Here is a 13,954-nt window from a genome sequence, read left to right as displayed (position 1 = left end):
AGAAAAAGAAATAAATCTTCCCTCATTTCTTCATTACTATGTATCATTTTCATCACTTTGTTAACAATTTTCAAGTATGTTAGAACCTCCATTATGTTAATTTGGTTTCCAGCTATTTCTCCGATATTCTTTTGTGATTTTAAACTTGTGATTTATCTAATTTTACTGAATTATTGTCATAATGTAATAACTTTTCTGCTTTAAAATATTGCATGGGAGTTATATATCTAATTGTAACCCCCCAACCCAACTTTCTGACATTGCAGTGAGATGCTATGCATTTCTTTATGTTTTACATTGGTCCATGTTGGATTTTGTACTAACAACCATTTTGGGGACATACTTTTTTTTTTCATCCCAAAGTTCATGAGTCAGGGAGCTGTAATAACATTAAGTTTAATTTCATGAGAGGCAGCCATGATGTGGTGGATAGACTTGTAATCAAGAAAATGAGGGTTCCAGTCCCACTACTAATACATCCTTGCAATGTGAGCTTGGGCAAGTGACTTCTTATCCTCTTATTGCTCTAAGCAACTCTCTAAGGCTTAAAGTTTCAGAGAAGATGCCAACCTGCTTAGGTAAAGGGCCCTGTTCATTCAACCTGGAGCTCCCTATGATTTATGAAATCACTGGCTAGACTCTATCCCTATTCTATCACGTCATAAATATTGCATGTGTTTTCTACATGAACAATATGGAGCTTCTGCCTATTTACTATAATATATCCATGTAATGATTTGTTTGGATTTTGTTGCAGATGATTGATAGGGCAGAATGTTGGCAGTGATGTGAATTGCTGTTGGGCTGTCTTGAACATTGCAGTACTAGTGGTGATTTCTTCTCTTTTTCTGTGTGCTTGTCTAGTCTCGACAGACACCTGAGGGTGAGTTCCTCCCCCTTGACCAACTTGAACTGGATGTAGGTTTTAGTACAGGGGCAGATCAACTTTTTCTTGTTTCCCCCCTCACAATTTGCCACGTGATCGATGCCAAAAGCCCCTTCTATGACTTATCCCAACGAAGCATGCAAGCTGAACAGTTTGAGATTGTCGTCATCCTAGAGGGCATTGTGGAAACAACTGGTGAGTAAAAAAATAGCTATATGATAAAATATCACTGTATCCATATCAATGTTTTATTTCTTCCAATTTTTTTTTATGTACTTGACATCACTTGTCAAAAATTGGACCAAAAAACCGACTGGGTCTCAAATGGTTAGTGTAAATGAAAGTGATGATTTATTGCTTGTTTCCATTTAAATGAAACTTCCCTTGAATACTGTTTGGGAAATTAGAATGACTCAATGAAAATGGGGTGTGTGTGTGTGTGTGTGTGTGTGTGTGTGTGTGTGTGTGTGTGTTTGTGTGTTTTCAGAATATTCATATAAAATAGCTTAAAATTGATACAGTTCTTTACAAAGTGTTTCATTGTTCATTTTGAAATGTAAACCTGGAATATCCTGCAAATAAGTCTGTTCTGTATAACTCTATTCCTTTGACATAGAAAATACAAATTAATGGGTACCTGAGCTCCATATGAAAGTGCCTTTGTCCTTTATACTTGATTGTCCCTGAAAAGATATCGAATATATGAATGTACATGACCTTAATGGAAAGTTGATTTTTTTTAAACAATAGTACACATTAACAGTACATACAGATATTGCCCAAGTGTCTTCTAAAGCAATGTACTTATTCCTTGTTTAAGGTATTTTAGTGAAGACTGTGAGTAGGCACAAGGGTGAGGTATGTAAACTGAAAATATGTTTGCCAGTAACCCACACATTACATGGCTGTGGTTGAAGTGTCATGGGGGTAGAGACTGGCTTAATTTGGAGTTAGGTGGTTAAGTGAAAAAAGTTCTAGGCAATGATCCTCAATAGACTGGGTGCCATCGCATAAACAGAGATATATTAGCTACATTCACTTGATTCTTTTTCTTATGGATGAACTGTACCAGCACTGGGAAGGAGTATTGAATCTTTAAGGCATTAGGAATGTTCAGTTTAATACACACCACTGTTTTTCTTAAAGGAAACTGTTTCTTCTACCTTTTCTTATTAGACATGGTAATCTCCAAGTTTATCCACTGAACCAAAATTGATCATTTCTTCAAAACTCTATTCTGCTTAAATGGAAAGAAAGATGTCGTTTTCTGAAAGAATTGCTTCTCTTATTTATCTCTTACAAACACTAAATAGTACTGGTCATTTGATGTGAGGAGCACTGTTCAGACAGCTCTAAATTCTCACTGTCTGGATGACTTGCCACTTGCCCTCTGGCCAGTCACTTACCCTGTCCATTCCATGGAATATAGAGAGATGATGATATTGACCCCAGAGGTAGCACTCTATGGATTGTGTAAAAGTCTTAAGGAGTGATTACTTGTGAGTTTAACAGTATTAAGGAAACATAAAGAGTTGCAGGAAACCAAACAAATGTTTATTTGTGTAAAGGTTTAAGATCTTTGATAATGTATTATTTCCCATTAGATATCCATCTGGGTTGTCAGTGATTCAGGAAAGAAATAAAAACCAGGTTCAAAATAATTCATAAGTAAAGACTTCTCTATAGCATCTATAATTAGATTCTACTCTTTGGGCTGTTTGAACTCTGTAAAAGTTTTAATTAGGACTTCCTACTTGGGTTTTGTTCCTTGAAATGATGCAGTTGACAAATTAGATAACTTACTTTTTACTAGAACTAGATTGTTTTGGAGGAGGCAGTAGGAATATGCCTGGATCTATGATTTTATCGGTTTAGAGAACTCTCAGTGTGCCAACTCCCTCCACTCATGTAGATGAGCAATTTCTCTGTAACTTGTCCTTTTTGAGAATTGCGTGGGTGGAACCAAGAGGTTAAATGATTTGTCTCTGGTTACGCAGATGATAAGTGTCAGAGGTATAACAAACTCCGTTTTCCTGATTCCAAGGCTAGCCATTGATCTATCGTCCCATTCTTGATCAAATACTTTTTAGATGTGTTTTATTCATTAAAACTTTTTGAGATAGATATAAAGTTGCTTTTAGTTTATTTGTTCAACTTATATGTTATCACAGCTTAGGGACCAGATGTGAGATAAATTTTTTGCTGTTCTCTTGTGGTTATGGTTTCAAATCTCCAAAGAATGACAATTGAGAGTTGAATTCTAGGTACTGGATGTTACCAGCACACCTGTTAATAGTTTATCAAGTGTTTATTATTAATGAGTGTACTGATTTGAAATGTGAGTTAAATGTGGGATTGACAGTTTAAGAAACATTGATTAGTAATTCTGATGCTTGAATGTATATGGCCAAATTAGGGAATGATACTATACACAATATTTATATTCTGCCTATTTTTTCATTAACTGATTAATTTTCATCTCCCACATTAGAATACCTAAGGTGAGTACTTTATTGTTTTGCATGAAGCCATCAGGGAGGTTGTGATAATGAGAATCTTTTAAAATGTCAGATTAGCACTCTCTCTCCTTCTAAACTTAAATGCCAAAAAAAAGAATTTGAAAAGCCTCAATTTCTTATTTAGGGATGTGTGAGTGTGTGTGTGTGTGTGTGTGTGTGTGTGTGTGTGTGTGTGTGTATGCATGCGTGCTGTTAGTGAGAGATTTAAGCTTACTTTCTTGTTATCCTAATTGAAGATTGTTTCTTGACCTAATATAACAAGACAGACATTCAGGAATATTGTTCATCGTATATGTCATTTATTGCAAGAAGTACATCTGACTTTTTGTTTGACTACATACTCTAAAAATGAACATATATGCTATTCAAATTCTGTAAACTTGTGGATTATACCAGAGTTTAAGTATTCTAAAAAAATAGAGTGCACAAAAATTTCTAAATTCTGTTTCAGTCACTCTGTTTAGGTGAAATTTCTTGAAAGAAACTCAGTATTTTAAAGATAAATTTTAAGAATGTATCTTCATTCTTGCATTTTATAATAGTTTTAGAAACTATGCATTAATTAGAATGAGGAGAACTTTCATTGCTTTTTTTTAAGCTGTTAATGTACTGTTCATTCTGAAATCATCCTTGAGTGTTGGTCCCTTCTATGTGGTTAAATATGAGGTTCTGCTTACTTAACTTTAGTTATATATTCTTCTAGATAGTTCAATATCTTTATATTTTTCATTCCTAAGATTGAGATAATATTTACATTTTATTTTACTGGGTGAACTAGAAACTTTATAATTTGATTAAAAACCAGAGGTGTTTTATTTTCCCCTTGCTACTGGACAGCTTCCAATATCTTCCCCTGGGTATTCATATAACTCACACTTGCATATGGCATTCCACTGGGTGACTATTACCTTGGGTTCTAGGGGTCCCCAGTGTGTGGCTATTCCTATTACTGTAGTTCATAAGCCCCTACCAGTATACTTCCCATTCATAGTCAGCCTGTAGGTATAATTATCACATAGCAAAGATATTCACCCAAGATGGTGTAGTTAGAACACTAGGTACAAAAACATTCATCACTTAAGTTTGAGGCATATTTTGATGTAAATGTACACACATCTATGGGAAAAGGGGATTGAAACTTTGATTATAGTGGTAGTAAGGCAAACTTTTAGAATACGTATTTGGCAGAGTCAGTTTACAACTCCTGGTACATCAGGGCCAGAATTTCTTTTCTCTCGACATCCACACACAGTTCCCTTGGTTACAGCATCTCAGTTAGGCTCCCCAGATCTTACTCTTATGCGTAGTCCTACTGTCCTTTCTCCTTAGAGAAATCATGCCCCTTGAAGATGTTTCCAACTTGGGTTTCTGTATGCATGGTGTGTCTCTGCTCTTAGCTAGATAAATCTTTCCCATAGGTCCAGTAGCTGTGATGACATAGTGATGGGGCAGAGGGTGGAGCAATCCCTGTCTTTGGTGCCTTCTTGTAATAGGGATATATGTGCTTAAAAACTTTGTTCAACTCCTGGGAGTCCCAAGCTCCTTAGGGCTTAGCCATTTTAAAACCCTCACAGATAGAGCAAATTTGATGACTCACTCAGTTGTGTTGCTTCCTCTAATTCCATAATAGAAAAGTATTCACAGATCATACTAAGGTCAAGACATAAACTTATCTTTCATAGTTATATAAGACTTCATTAATATTTTATGATTATGGCCTAGGCCTTCTATATCTAACTGAAGTGTGTTTGGGGGGGGGATCATCTCTATATTTCCTAATGAGTAGTCTGATGATCTGAGAATTAGCAACACTCAAGACAGAGTAATGAAATTACCCTGTTCAGAAGAACTGGAATTTTTTTTTTTGCTTCTGTTCAATTAAAGAAAAAAAAATTAAACCCTGCCAGTATAAAGTAAACCTAGATTGAGCTAAGATTTCTCAAATAATTTCCATTTGTACTTCCTGCCAGACTATAGACTATTTATATGTAGGTATCCAAGAAACTGACAAATGTGATTATGATTAGCAATTGAAAGGAAACAAGCACTATTCATGTACTCTTGCTTACTTTACTAGTGAAAGAAAATTAGCAAGAAATGAACTGCAAGCTAGTTTGGTTACTTGAGAACCACACATCATTTAGATATGATAACACTGTCTGAATAATTTATTTTTCTCCAATGGTCATCATTATCTAGAGTTAATTTAACAACCTTTTGTAATTTTATAATTTGATTATGCTTACTGTAGCTCAACTCAGGTTTCAGCAAGTTATAGCATCACCTGAGAACTCAGATCTTTATATTTGCTCAGCCAATGTCCTTAAATAAGCCATTGGCTTGACTCTACATGGGCATATCTATCATCTATAATTGTACTTCCTCAAGTTGCTGTGACCTTTCAGAATAATGATCATTGGAATGGTTATCACTCTAACGCCTTTGATAGCAAGTCCAATGGATGGACTAATTTTTTTTATATATTGAAAATCTCAAAATTAACTCTTAACAAGTTACAAAGCTCTATTTATTTGACTTATGTTTCTTTCTAATTTTATAACACATCTTTTTTTATTCTTCTTTAGAGATAGCTTGACAGGTACTGTGGCTTAGAGAGCCAGGCTCAGAAGACCTCTTTCACATACTGGATATGTCATCCTACACAAATAATCTAACTTTTCAAGTGCTTGAGGCACTGGCTAAGACTATGAGTAGCACCAAAGTTGTTGAAATAATTGGTAGAGGGAGCTCCTTACCAAGAGATCTTTATAACAATAAAATCCCAGGTCCAATCTCTATCCCTGTCCCTAGAGATAGTTCAACACAAATTAGATGATGCCCATAGCGGCCAATTTAGTAATATTTGATTTCTACCTCTTCTTTCATTCTTTCTGGCATTTCCTTATGTATCCTTAAAAAGTTCATTTATTTTCCTTTCAATCCGGCTTCTTAGATCTGACGTATTATCACATTAGCTACTCTTACTCTTTTGTTGAGGCTCTTTGGACATTTTTTTTTAATTTCCCAATGACTTTATTTTAACTAATTTATTTTTAGTTTTCAACGTTCACTTTCATAATATTTTGAGTTCCAAATTTTCTCTCTGACTTTTTTTTTAAGTAAGAAAGACTTGAGCAACATTCTCTTAGGTGTTGGCTTCCTTTTCATTCTTCACATTTTATGTATTTAGGAATGATGAAACTGTTCGATTCTGATTATTAGATAATTTACAATTAACCATCTTTCAACATGGCTTTAAAATTTCATCATTAATACATTGTTTTGTGGTTGTAGAATATACATTTATTTTACTACAATTCAGATATTTAACATATTCAGCAGATATTCAATGGGCACCTCTTATCAGTAATGTACTATTCTGTATACCAAGATAAATCCCTGCCCTCAAGGAGTAAATAATTTACTAAAAAAAGAAATAATATTATTTGCTACTTGTCCAAGCTGATTAGACTCCTCTCTGTGGAGAGCTCTAACAATTCCTTGTAATAAATGAGTTCTATAAAATAATTTTCTTACCTTTTAGGTTCATAAAATTTTCATTATTCTCAAACATTTTTTTTTGCCATGGCTTTTACCCTCTAGTTCCCTATTGACTCACAGCTACCTATTATTCCATCATACTGGCTAACCCTAAGTACTTCATGCATATTTTGTCAGGTTTCTGTGAATGTTTGTTATTTGTTGTAGTTAGAGAAGAGAATAATAAAGGAGATTCTTTTCTCAAGGTGTTTCAGATCTAATTTAGAATGGTAGAAAAAAGTTAATAATAGGTTGCGAGGGAGACGGTTGATAAAGGAGACATAAAGAACCAAAAGGCAATGAGGTAAAGTGACCATGAAGGTTATGTTGGGGTGGGAAGGAAAATTATTGACATAGCTAATATAATCACATTAAAGGACAGTTCAAATACATCGTCAGACACTTAATAGCTGTATGTCCCTTGGCAAGTCACTTTAATCTCCTTCTGCTTTAGTTTCTTCAACTGTAAAATGGGGTTAATAATAACACCTATGGCAAAGGGTTGTTGTAAGAATTAAATGAGATAATATTTGTAAAAGCACAGTGCCTGGTATGTAGTAGGCACTATACAAATAATTATTCTCTCCCTCCCTGTCTTTACCTGATTGCCTTTAAAAATCTGACAGTTGTAAACATTCCTTTATTTAGTTGTCTTAAGACTTTATGCTTGATTATTATTCTTACAGCAAAATTGTGATGCTTATAAAACCAACTCAATGCCTGTTGGCTTTAAAATAACTGGAAAACTCTTAAAGGTATAGACTAAAGAGCAGAAAAATAAAAGAAAATTAGTGCAACCTTTGTGTGGAAGAAAGGCAAACAGTAAAGGACACAGGTCACTAGAATGTTCTGGTTTTAAAAAGCTCACCAACTCATAATGTGACCTTGACAGGGATCAGGAGGCAGTGAAGTTTACATTAACCCACCAATGACAGTGTGTATCCACAAAACGCATTGAAGAACTTGAAGAAAAGGTTTGTGCAAATGCAGGCTCTCCTAATCTAAGAAGCGAAATGCAAATGATCATGGGTAGAAAACCAGTATAAATCAGGAGTATGAATTAAGAAGTACTGTCATTCATCACCATAACCAAGAACAGGATGTGATAGTTATTGTGGAACATTTTGTAAAGGTGTAATATAAATACCAAACAAGGATGCTGGTGTTGCTAACTGATGGATAGACTACAGATCATTTAAATTTCTGCACATGCATTAGACTTCAGCTAGGACACTGTGTTCAATTATTTACTTTTTAATAGGAGATGATAGTATGCTCATGATAAAATTTTTAAAAAGGACAATTAAAAATTTTCAGGCTGAAATTACTGCTTGATGTTGTTAGTGATTGAGACAAACCATTTGAGTCTATTCTCTTCCAAAAAGAAAAATTTTAAAAAAAGAATTATTCTTAGAGCAATGGCCAGATTGATAGAGATTAAATAGAATGCTGTGAGGTTAGCATTAGGCAACATTAATTAGGGAAAATTTGAAAGTAGACGCAGTGAATTTATGCTGACAGACCCAGGCTTTAAATCTGGATCTGATACTACTTCACTCTGACTCTAGTTATCACTGAATTTCCTTTATGTTCCAATTTCTTTGTCTGGAAAACAAAACTAAAAACCATGATTCCACTTCAAAAGACTGTTGTAAGAGCTAACAAGCAACTTTTCCAAATAAAAAGTGCTAAATTAATAAGTACAAATTTTGTGATATTATTCTGAAAACTTTTCAAGCCAGATTTCATGAACTTAGAAATAATATTGAATCTTACTTTAAAACCCACAAGAGAATGGCAACAGGGAAAAAAAAATAAAATAGGACACTATAACTTGAATTGTTTATCTCCAAGTATAAATTCATTGGGTAAATACAAATTGGAAAATGGTGATTCTCTTCATAAAATGAAATACTGAAATTTTCATAATTCACTTGTTCTAAGGAATTGTGTCCAAATATAGAAATCGTTTTTTATTTCAGTACCAAATATTAGCAGTTTTGCAAAATAACATTTGAAGTTTTTTTCTCTCTAGCCAACCTCCCCTACTCCCAAGAGTCCTGTAACCCCCAGATTAAGAGTATTAGATCATGAAGGTGAATGATCAGATCTGCGTGATCAAAAGATGTTATATCTTTTGGACATATCTTGGTCTTCAATGTGCATATAATTCTTGCTTATTCTTAAAACACACAGGCACACAGTTAAATTAACAAAGCAAATTTGTGAAAGAAGTATAGGTACTGCAATTTTTATCAGAACCTCAGGTTATCATTGTTGTTTTTGCTGTTGTCATTATTTGAAAAAGCTGTTAAAATCCTTCGAGTTTACTTTCTAAGTTCTCCAAGGGTAATTCAGTTACTACACTTCCATGGGGAACCCTTTGGGCACAGGTCCTGAAACAATTATTTACCATTCACTTGAGTCACAGTGTTTTTCCAAACTTTTAAAAAATATCTTACCAAAACTTCCTTTCATATAGGTTTTAGGAAACTATTTTTACTTGGACATTTTGCAATAGTACTTTTAAGTAAATATATGCCTACTGTATGCTTAATGTATTTATATCTTTCCAGGTGTGTGCGCATTGTCTTTTCTTATTCGTAAAATTACCTTTTGAATTGTCCCACCCAACCTGCTCATGCCCCATACAACCCAAAACATTCACAATATGTTTTGAATAAAAAAAGTTACATTTAATTTATTTTTATTTCCTTTTCCCCCCCAGTAAATTCAAACTCTTATCTAACAAAATACAGGCTTTCTTTTTAATTTTAATTATAACATTTGTATCGCTTATACTGAGTGTATTGGGCATTTGGACAGGACTGCTACCTATGGTGTGAAGGCTTGCTGAGCCCTTTTCAGGGCTGCTCATCTATCTACCTTTGGTGTCCACCTTCATCCAGCTCTCACCCGTGGCTCCAAGCCACACCTGGTACAACCATGTCAGCAGGTGGGGCTAAACCAGATTGAAGGTAACTGACAGGCCTCATACCTGTTTGTGAGCTAGGAGGATGTCTACCCCAAGCATGTGAAGACTTCCCCCAGTGGAATGAACAGATGAGAAAAATTTGTACCAGTGCCCATGAAACAGTTGCTGTAGAGTGCTTAGAGCTTGGCTAGATATCACAGATGCCAACATCATCCACTTCATCCTAGCCTGTTTTCTCGAGTTTTGCCTTGCCACCAGACTTCAATGACTCTGGGAGAGAGGCTGCAGCTCTGCCTCACTTAAATCGAGTTCATGCCTTCGGTCAAGGTATCACCCTATGATGTCATTGGTCCTCTTCAAAATGAAAGACAACAAAAAGAAGTGGATGGAGCACTGAACTTGATGTCAGTAGAAAACTGGGTTTGAATCCTATCTCTAGCTCTGTCACCACGCACGTGTAAGACACTTAAGATCTCTGTGCACCACAATACCCAATCTACAATATAAAAAAATAAGTCATTTATTTTATGGGGTTGTTGTAACAAAAAGATGAGACAAAGTATGGATATTACTTGGTTAACCTTAAAGTGCCACATAAAAGTCACGAGTGCAGATTCATAGAAATCTCTTTTACAATATTTCAAGTCTTACTGGCTATAAAACTGAGAAAAAATGTCCTCTGTCTGAATTTTGCTATTTTACCTGACTACCATATTTTTCCCTTCGTTTATTTTTTTCAAATCCTAACTTTATTTTATGTACTACTAAAAAGCTATTTTGAACAACCATATGAATGTAGCCTAACTCTAAAATGAGAATTGAAGCCTTATGTAGCCAATTATTGTGACATCTTGTTGGACCTAATAACGTCACTATATCTTTTTGATCTGAGTTGTTGGCTGGCTCATGTGTTGGCTATATAAAAAAAAAATCATGTTGAACAAATTTAATAAAATTATTTGCAGCCTAGAAGAAGCACATTTATGTAATACCTTAAATTTACATAGTACATTGATCATAGAGACAATGAATGTGGGAGTATGAAGGAATACATCTCATTACTAATGGGTAAAAAAGACAACTCAGAATTTTTCTAGTGTAGCATTATCATCTTTGTACTGAAGAAAGCATATCTTTATTTTTCTGTCAATACAAATGTATTTTTGAGTAACGTCTTTGGAAACATCCAACTTGTTGCAAAAATTTAGGGTCAGACTAATAGTGAGAATGGCTTTGGAATTCATGCAGTTTCACTAAGCTTATCTCACTTAAGAGAAAAAAAATTAAACTACTCAAGAACATAAGTTTCTTATCATAGTGCATTGATTTCCTATTTAGGATATTGAGAACAGTCTAGGATTTTTACCTTTTTGAACACATTCAGTATGCTTATGTGCTTAGATTACTGCTTGCTTTAAGTGTTTGTTATTAGCTGAAGAAATAATGGAATGTAATTTTGGGATTTTTTTTTGGGAATGTACTGTATTAACCTTAATAATAATAAGTAAATAAACTATGTTGAATATGTGCATTCTCATGATTCTCTAAACATTCCCTGCACCCTCTACTTGTTCTGTCTGGATTTTAAGGCAGTCAGTTTGGCTACTCCTTTCTATCCAACATTATTTCTTTGTATTCCCCAATACAACCCCTTTGTTTAGGTTAGGCCTACATATATCCTTCTCATGCTAACAAAAAAAATTATCTAAAGTGTCACTTCCTCTGAAAACTTTTTTGGTGACACCAAAGAAAATTGATGTCTTTTTCTTCTAAATCCTTTTGTAGTCATTATCTGTGGTTCAATATTTAGCACTTTATTATATGTCATATAATGCTGATATTCATATAACATAAGTTCCTATCCCTATTTATTTATCTGTTTTTAAACAGTAACATATTTTCTACAATGTATGGTATGCTTAATCCCCCTAAGATTAGGCAAACTCTTTTTAGGGAGTGTTTTATAATTTCAGTTTTTATGGCTGTGTCTATATTTCTAGGTACAGAGTAAATCCTTACTAGGTCTCTGCTGTATAGGTCAGTAAAGTCTGACTATTTTCTTGGACCTTATGTTCTATAGTTGAAAAGGAAAGGTGTACAGTAACAAATATGCTCTTTAGTTAAATGTGTACTGACCTTAAGTAACCATCTTTGGTATGTTTATAAAATGTAGTGCTTGAATATACAAGTAGAAGAATATTCATTCTTGAGCTTGGACATTCATACATCATATAACATTATACTAAAAACTTTTGAATGGGTAATCCATATCGGGTAGGAATTAGACTATTGTGCCCTCAAGTTTTTAAAATCTACATCTAAATTCTTACTGGCTAACTTTTCACTGGACAATTTTTATTCATTCATTCACTTGTTTATTTGTTTGTTTATGTGTTTATTTACGCTATCATGTGAACAGGGTAGGTACCAGGTCCTTTGGAGATATAAAGACATGATCCCTGCTGTCATGAAGATTACAGTTAGTAAGGGCAGCTAGCTGGCACAGTGGATAGAGCACCAGCCCTGGAGTCAGGAGGACCTGAGTTAAGATCTGGCCTCAGACATTTGATACTTACTAGCTGTGTGAACCTGGGCAAGTCACTTAACCCGGATTGCCTCACCAAAAAAAATAAAAAAAACAACAAAAACACGCACAAAGAGTACAGTTAGTAGGGGAGATGGAGCACATTCAAAAAAGATATGAGGCACAACATGGGAAGGGAATAATAGCATCAGAAAGTGTTATGCTAATTCATAGTAGGAAAATATCACTTTTGGCTAGGAGGATCAAGGACAGATTTGTGTAATATATACATACATACATATATATGTACATATGTGTGTGTGTGTGTGTGTGTGTGTGTGTGTATCACTTGAGCTGGGCCTAGGGAAATTGTATAGGTAGAGAGTAGGGATGAGGATTGATTATTAGATAGTATTAGGCTGACCAGATTGAGCATTAAGTTAGTCAGAAACGATAATGTAAGGATAATGGAAGCATAAATAAATAAGAAGCAAGATAAATAGGAAACCATGAGATGTCTTTAAAAAATAGTAATAGTCCAGTCTGGCTACAGTGAATAAGGCTTTATGAAAGTGAGTAGTGGGGATGACAGATTAGAGCCAACTATAGAAGCTCTTGAAGGTCAACAAAGAGTCTGAACTTTATTCAGTAGATAATGGTGAGCCATTGAAAACTTTAGAGCTGTGAAATGATTTTTTGTGTTGTGAAAATTTATTCTTGCTGTTTTATAATAGGAAGGTGAGGGAAGTAAGTGACTGCGAAAAAAGCATAGAGATAAGAAACCACAAAGCATGTTGAGAAAACAGAAGTATCCCAGTGTGGCTATCGTGTTTTTTTCTTTTAATTATTTTTGATTTATGGAGTGAAAAAAACATTTCCATAACTTAGTAAGCTATTATGTTTTTAAGATCTTTTCTGGTAGGAAGCTAAAAAGTCCTGGTTTTACATTCATTAATTGGGTTACCTTGGGCCCATCATTTCCTTTCTCTTAGGTATAATTTTTCTCATTTGTAAAATGAGGCCACTGAACTCATTTACTTTCAACTGTAATATTTCTATGACTCTGAATCATCCGTGGGAAATTCCCATATGTATACATCTACAGGTATTCAAAAAGATGAAGTGCAAAGGGTCTTAAAGGTAATTTATTCTGACTCAATCATTTTATAGATGAGGAAACTAAGGTGCAGAAAGGTAAGGGAAAAGTTTCAAGAATGAGCTGGTAGACTGTATTCCTGTCAGCCACCTGTGAACTCTGAGCTAAATTCAGAAAGGCTTGTCATCTAAAGGTTGGCCATTGCAATGGTCCTGACTGTCTTTTTTCATAGCAGCTAATGTAGATAGTTTTCTAAATCTACTTCAACTTTCTAAGGTCAGTCATTTCCTTCATTTCTGTCTGAGAAAGTGTTTTACAATAATCATGTCTTTATTTTCATTAACTTCTGGTTTCCTTTGTAATTCCTGTATTTTATTTTATGCCTTTCAAAACATGATGTATATTATCTATATCTATTTATTTAGATACAAGTAATAGCAAACCAAAAGCAAAC

General features: G+C 34.4%; 1 protein-coding gene across 1 annotated transcript in view; it reads left to right on the top strand.

The window, feature by feature from the left end:
- The window catches only part of KCNJ3 (potassium inwardly rectifying channel subfamily J member 3), a 202,579-nt gene that overhangs the window by 11,849 nt on the left and 176,776 nt on the right, over positions 1 to 13,954 (top strand). The window contains 1 exon segment of the mRNA XM_021004936.2: positions 865 to 1,081. Coding sequence (XP_020860595.1) covers positions 865 to 1,081 — 217 coding nt within the window.

This window comes from Phascolarctos cinereus, unplaced genomic scaffold (assembly GCF_003287225.1).
Source record: "Phascolarctos cinereus isolate Bilbo 61053 unplaced genomic scaffold, phaCin_HiC Scaffold_726;HRSCAF=1367, whole genome shotgun sequence".
NCBI lineage: Eukaryota > Metazoa > Chordata > Mammalia > Diprotodontia > Phascolarctidae > Phascolarctos > Phascolarctos cinereus.
Note: the sequence above shows the minus strand (reverse complement) of the source record. Positions and strands in the feature narration are given on the sequence as shown.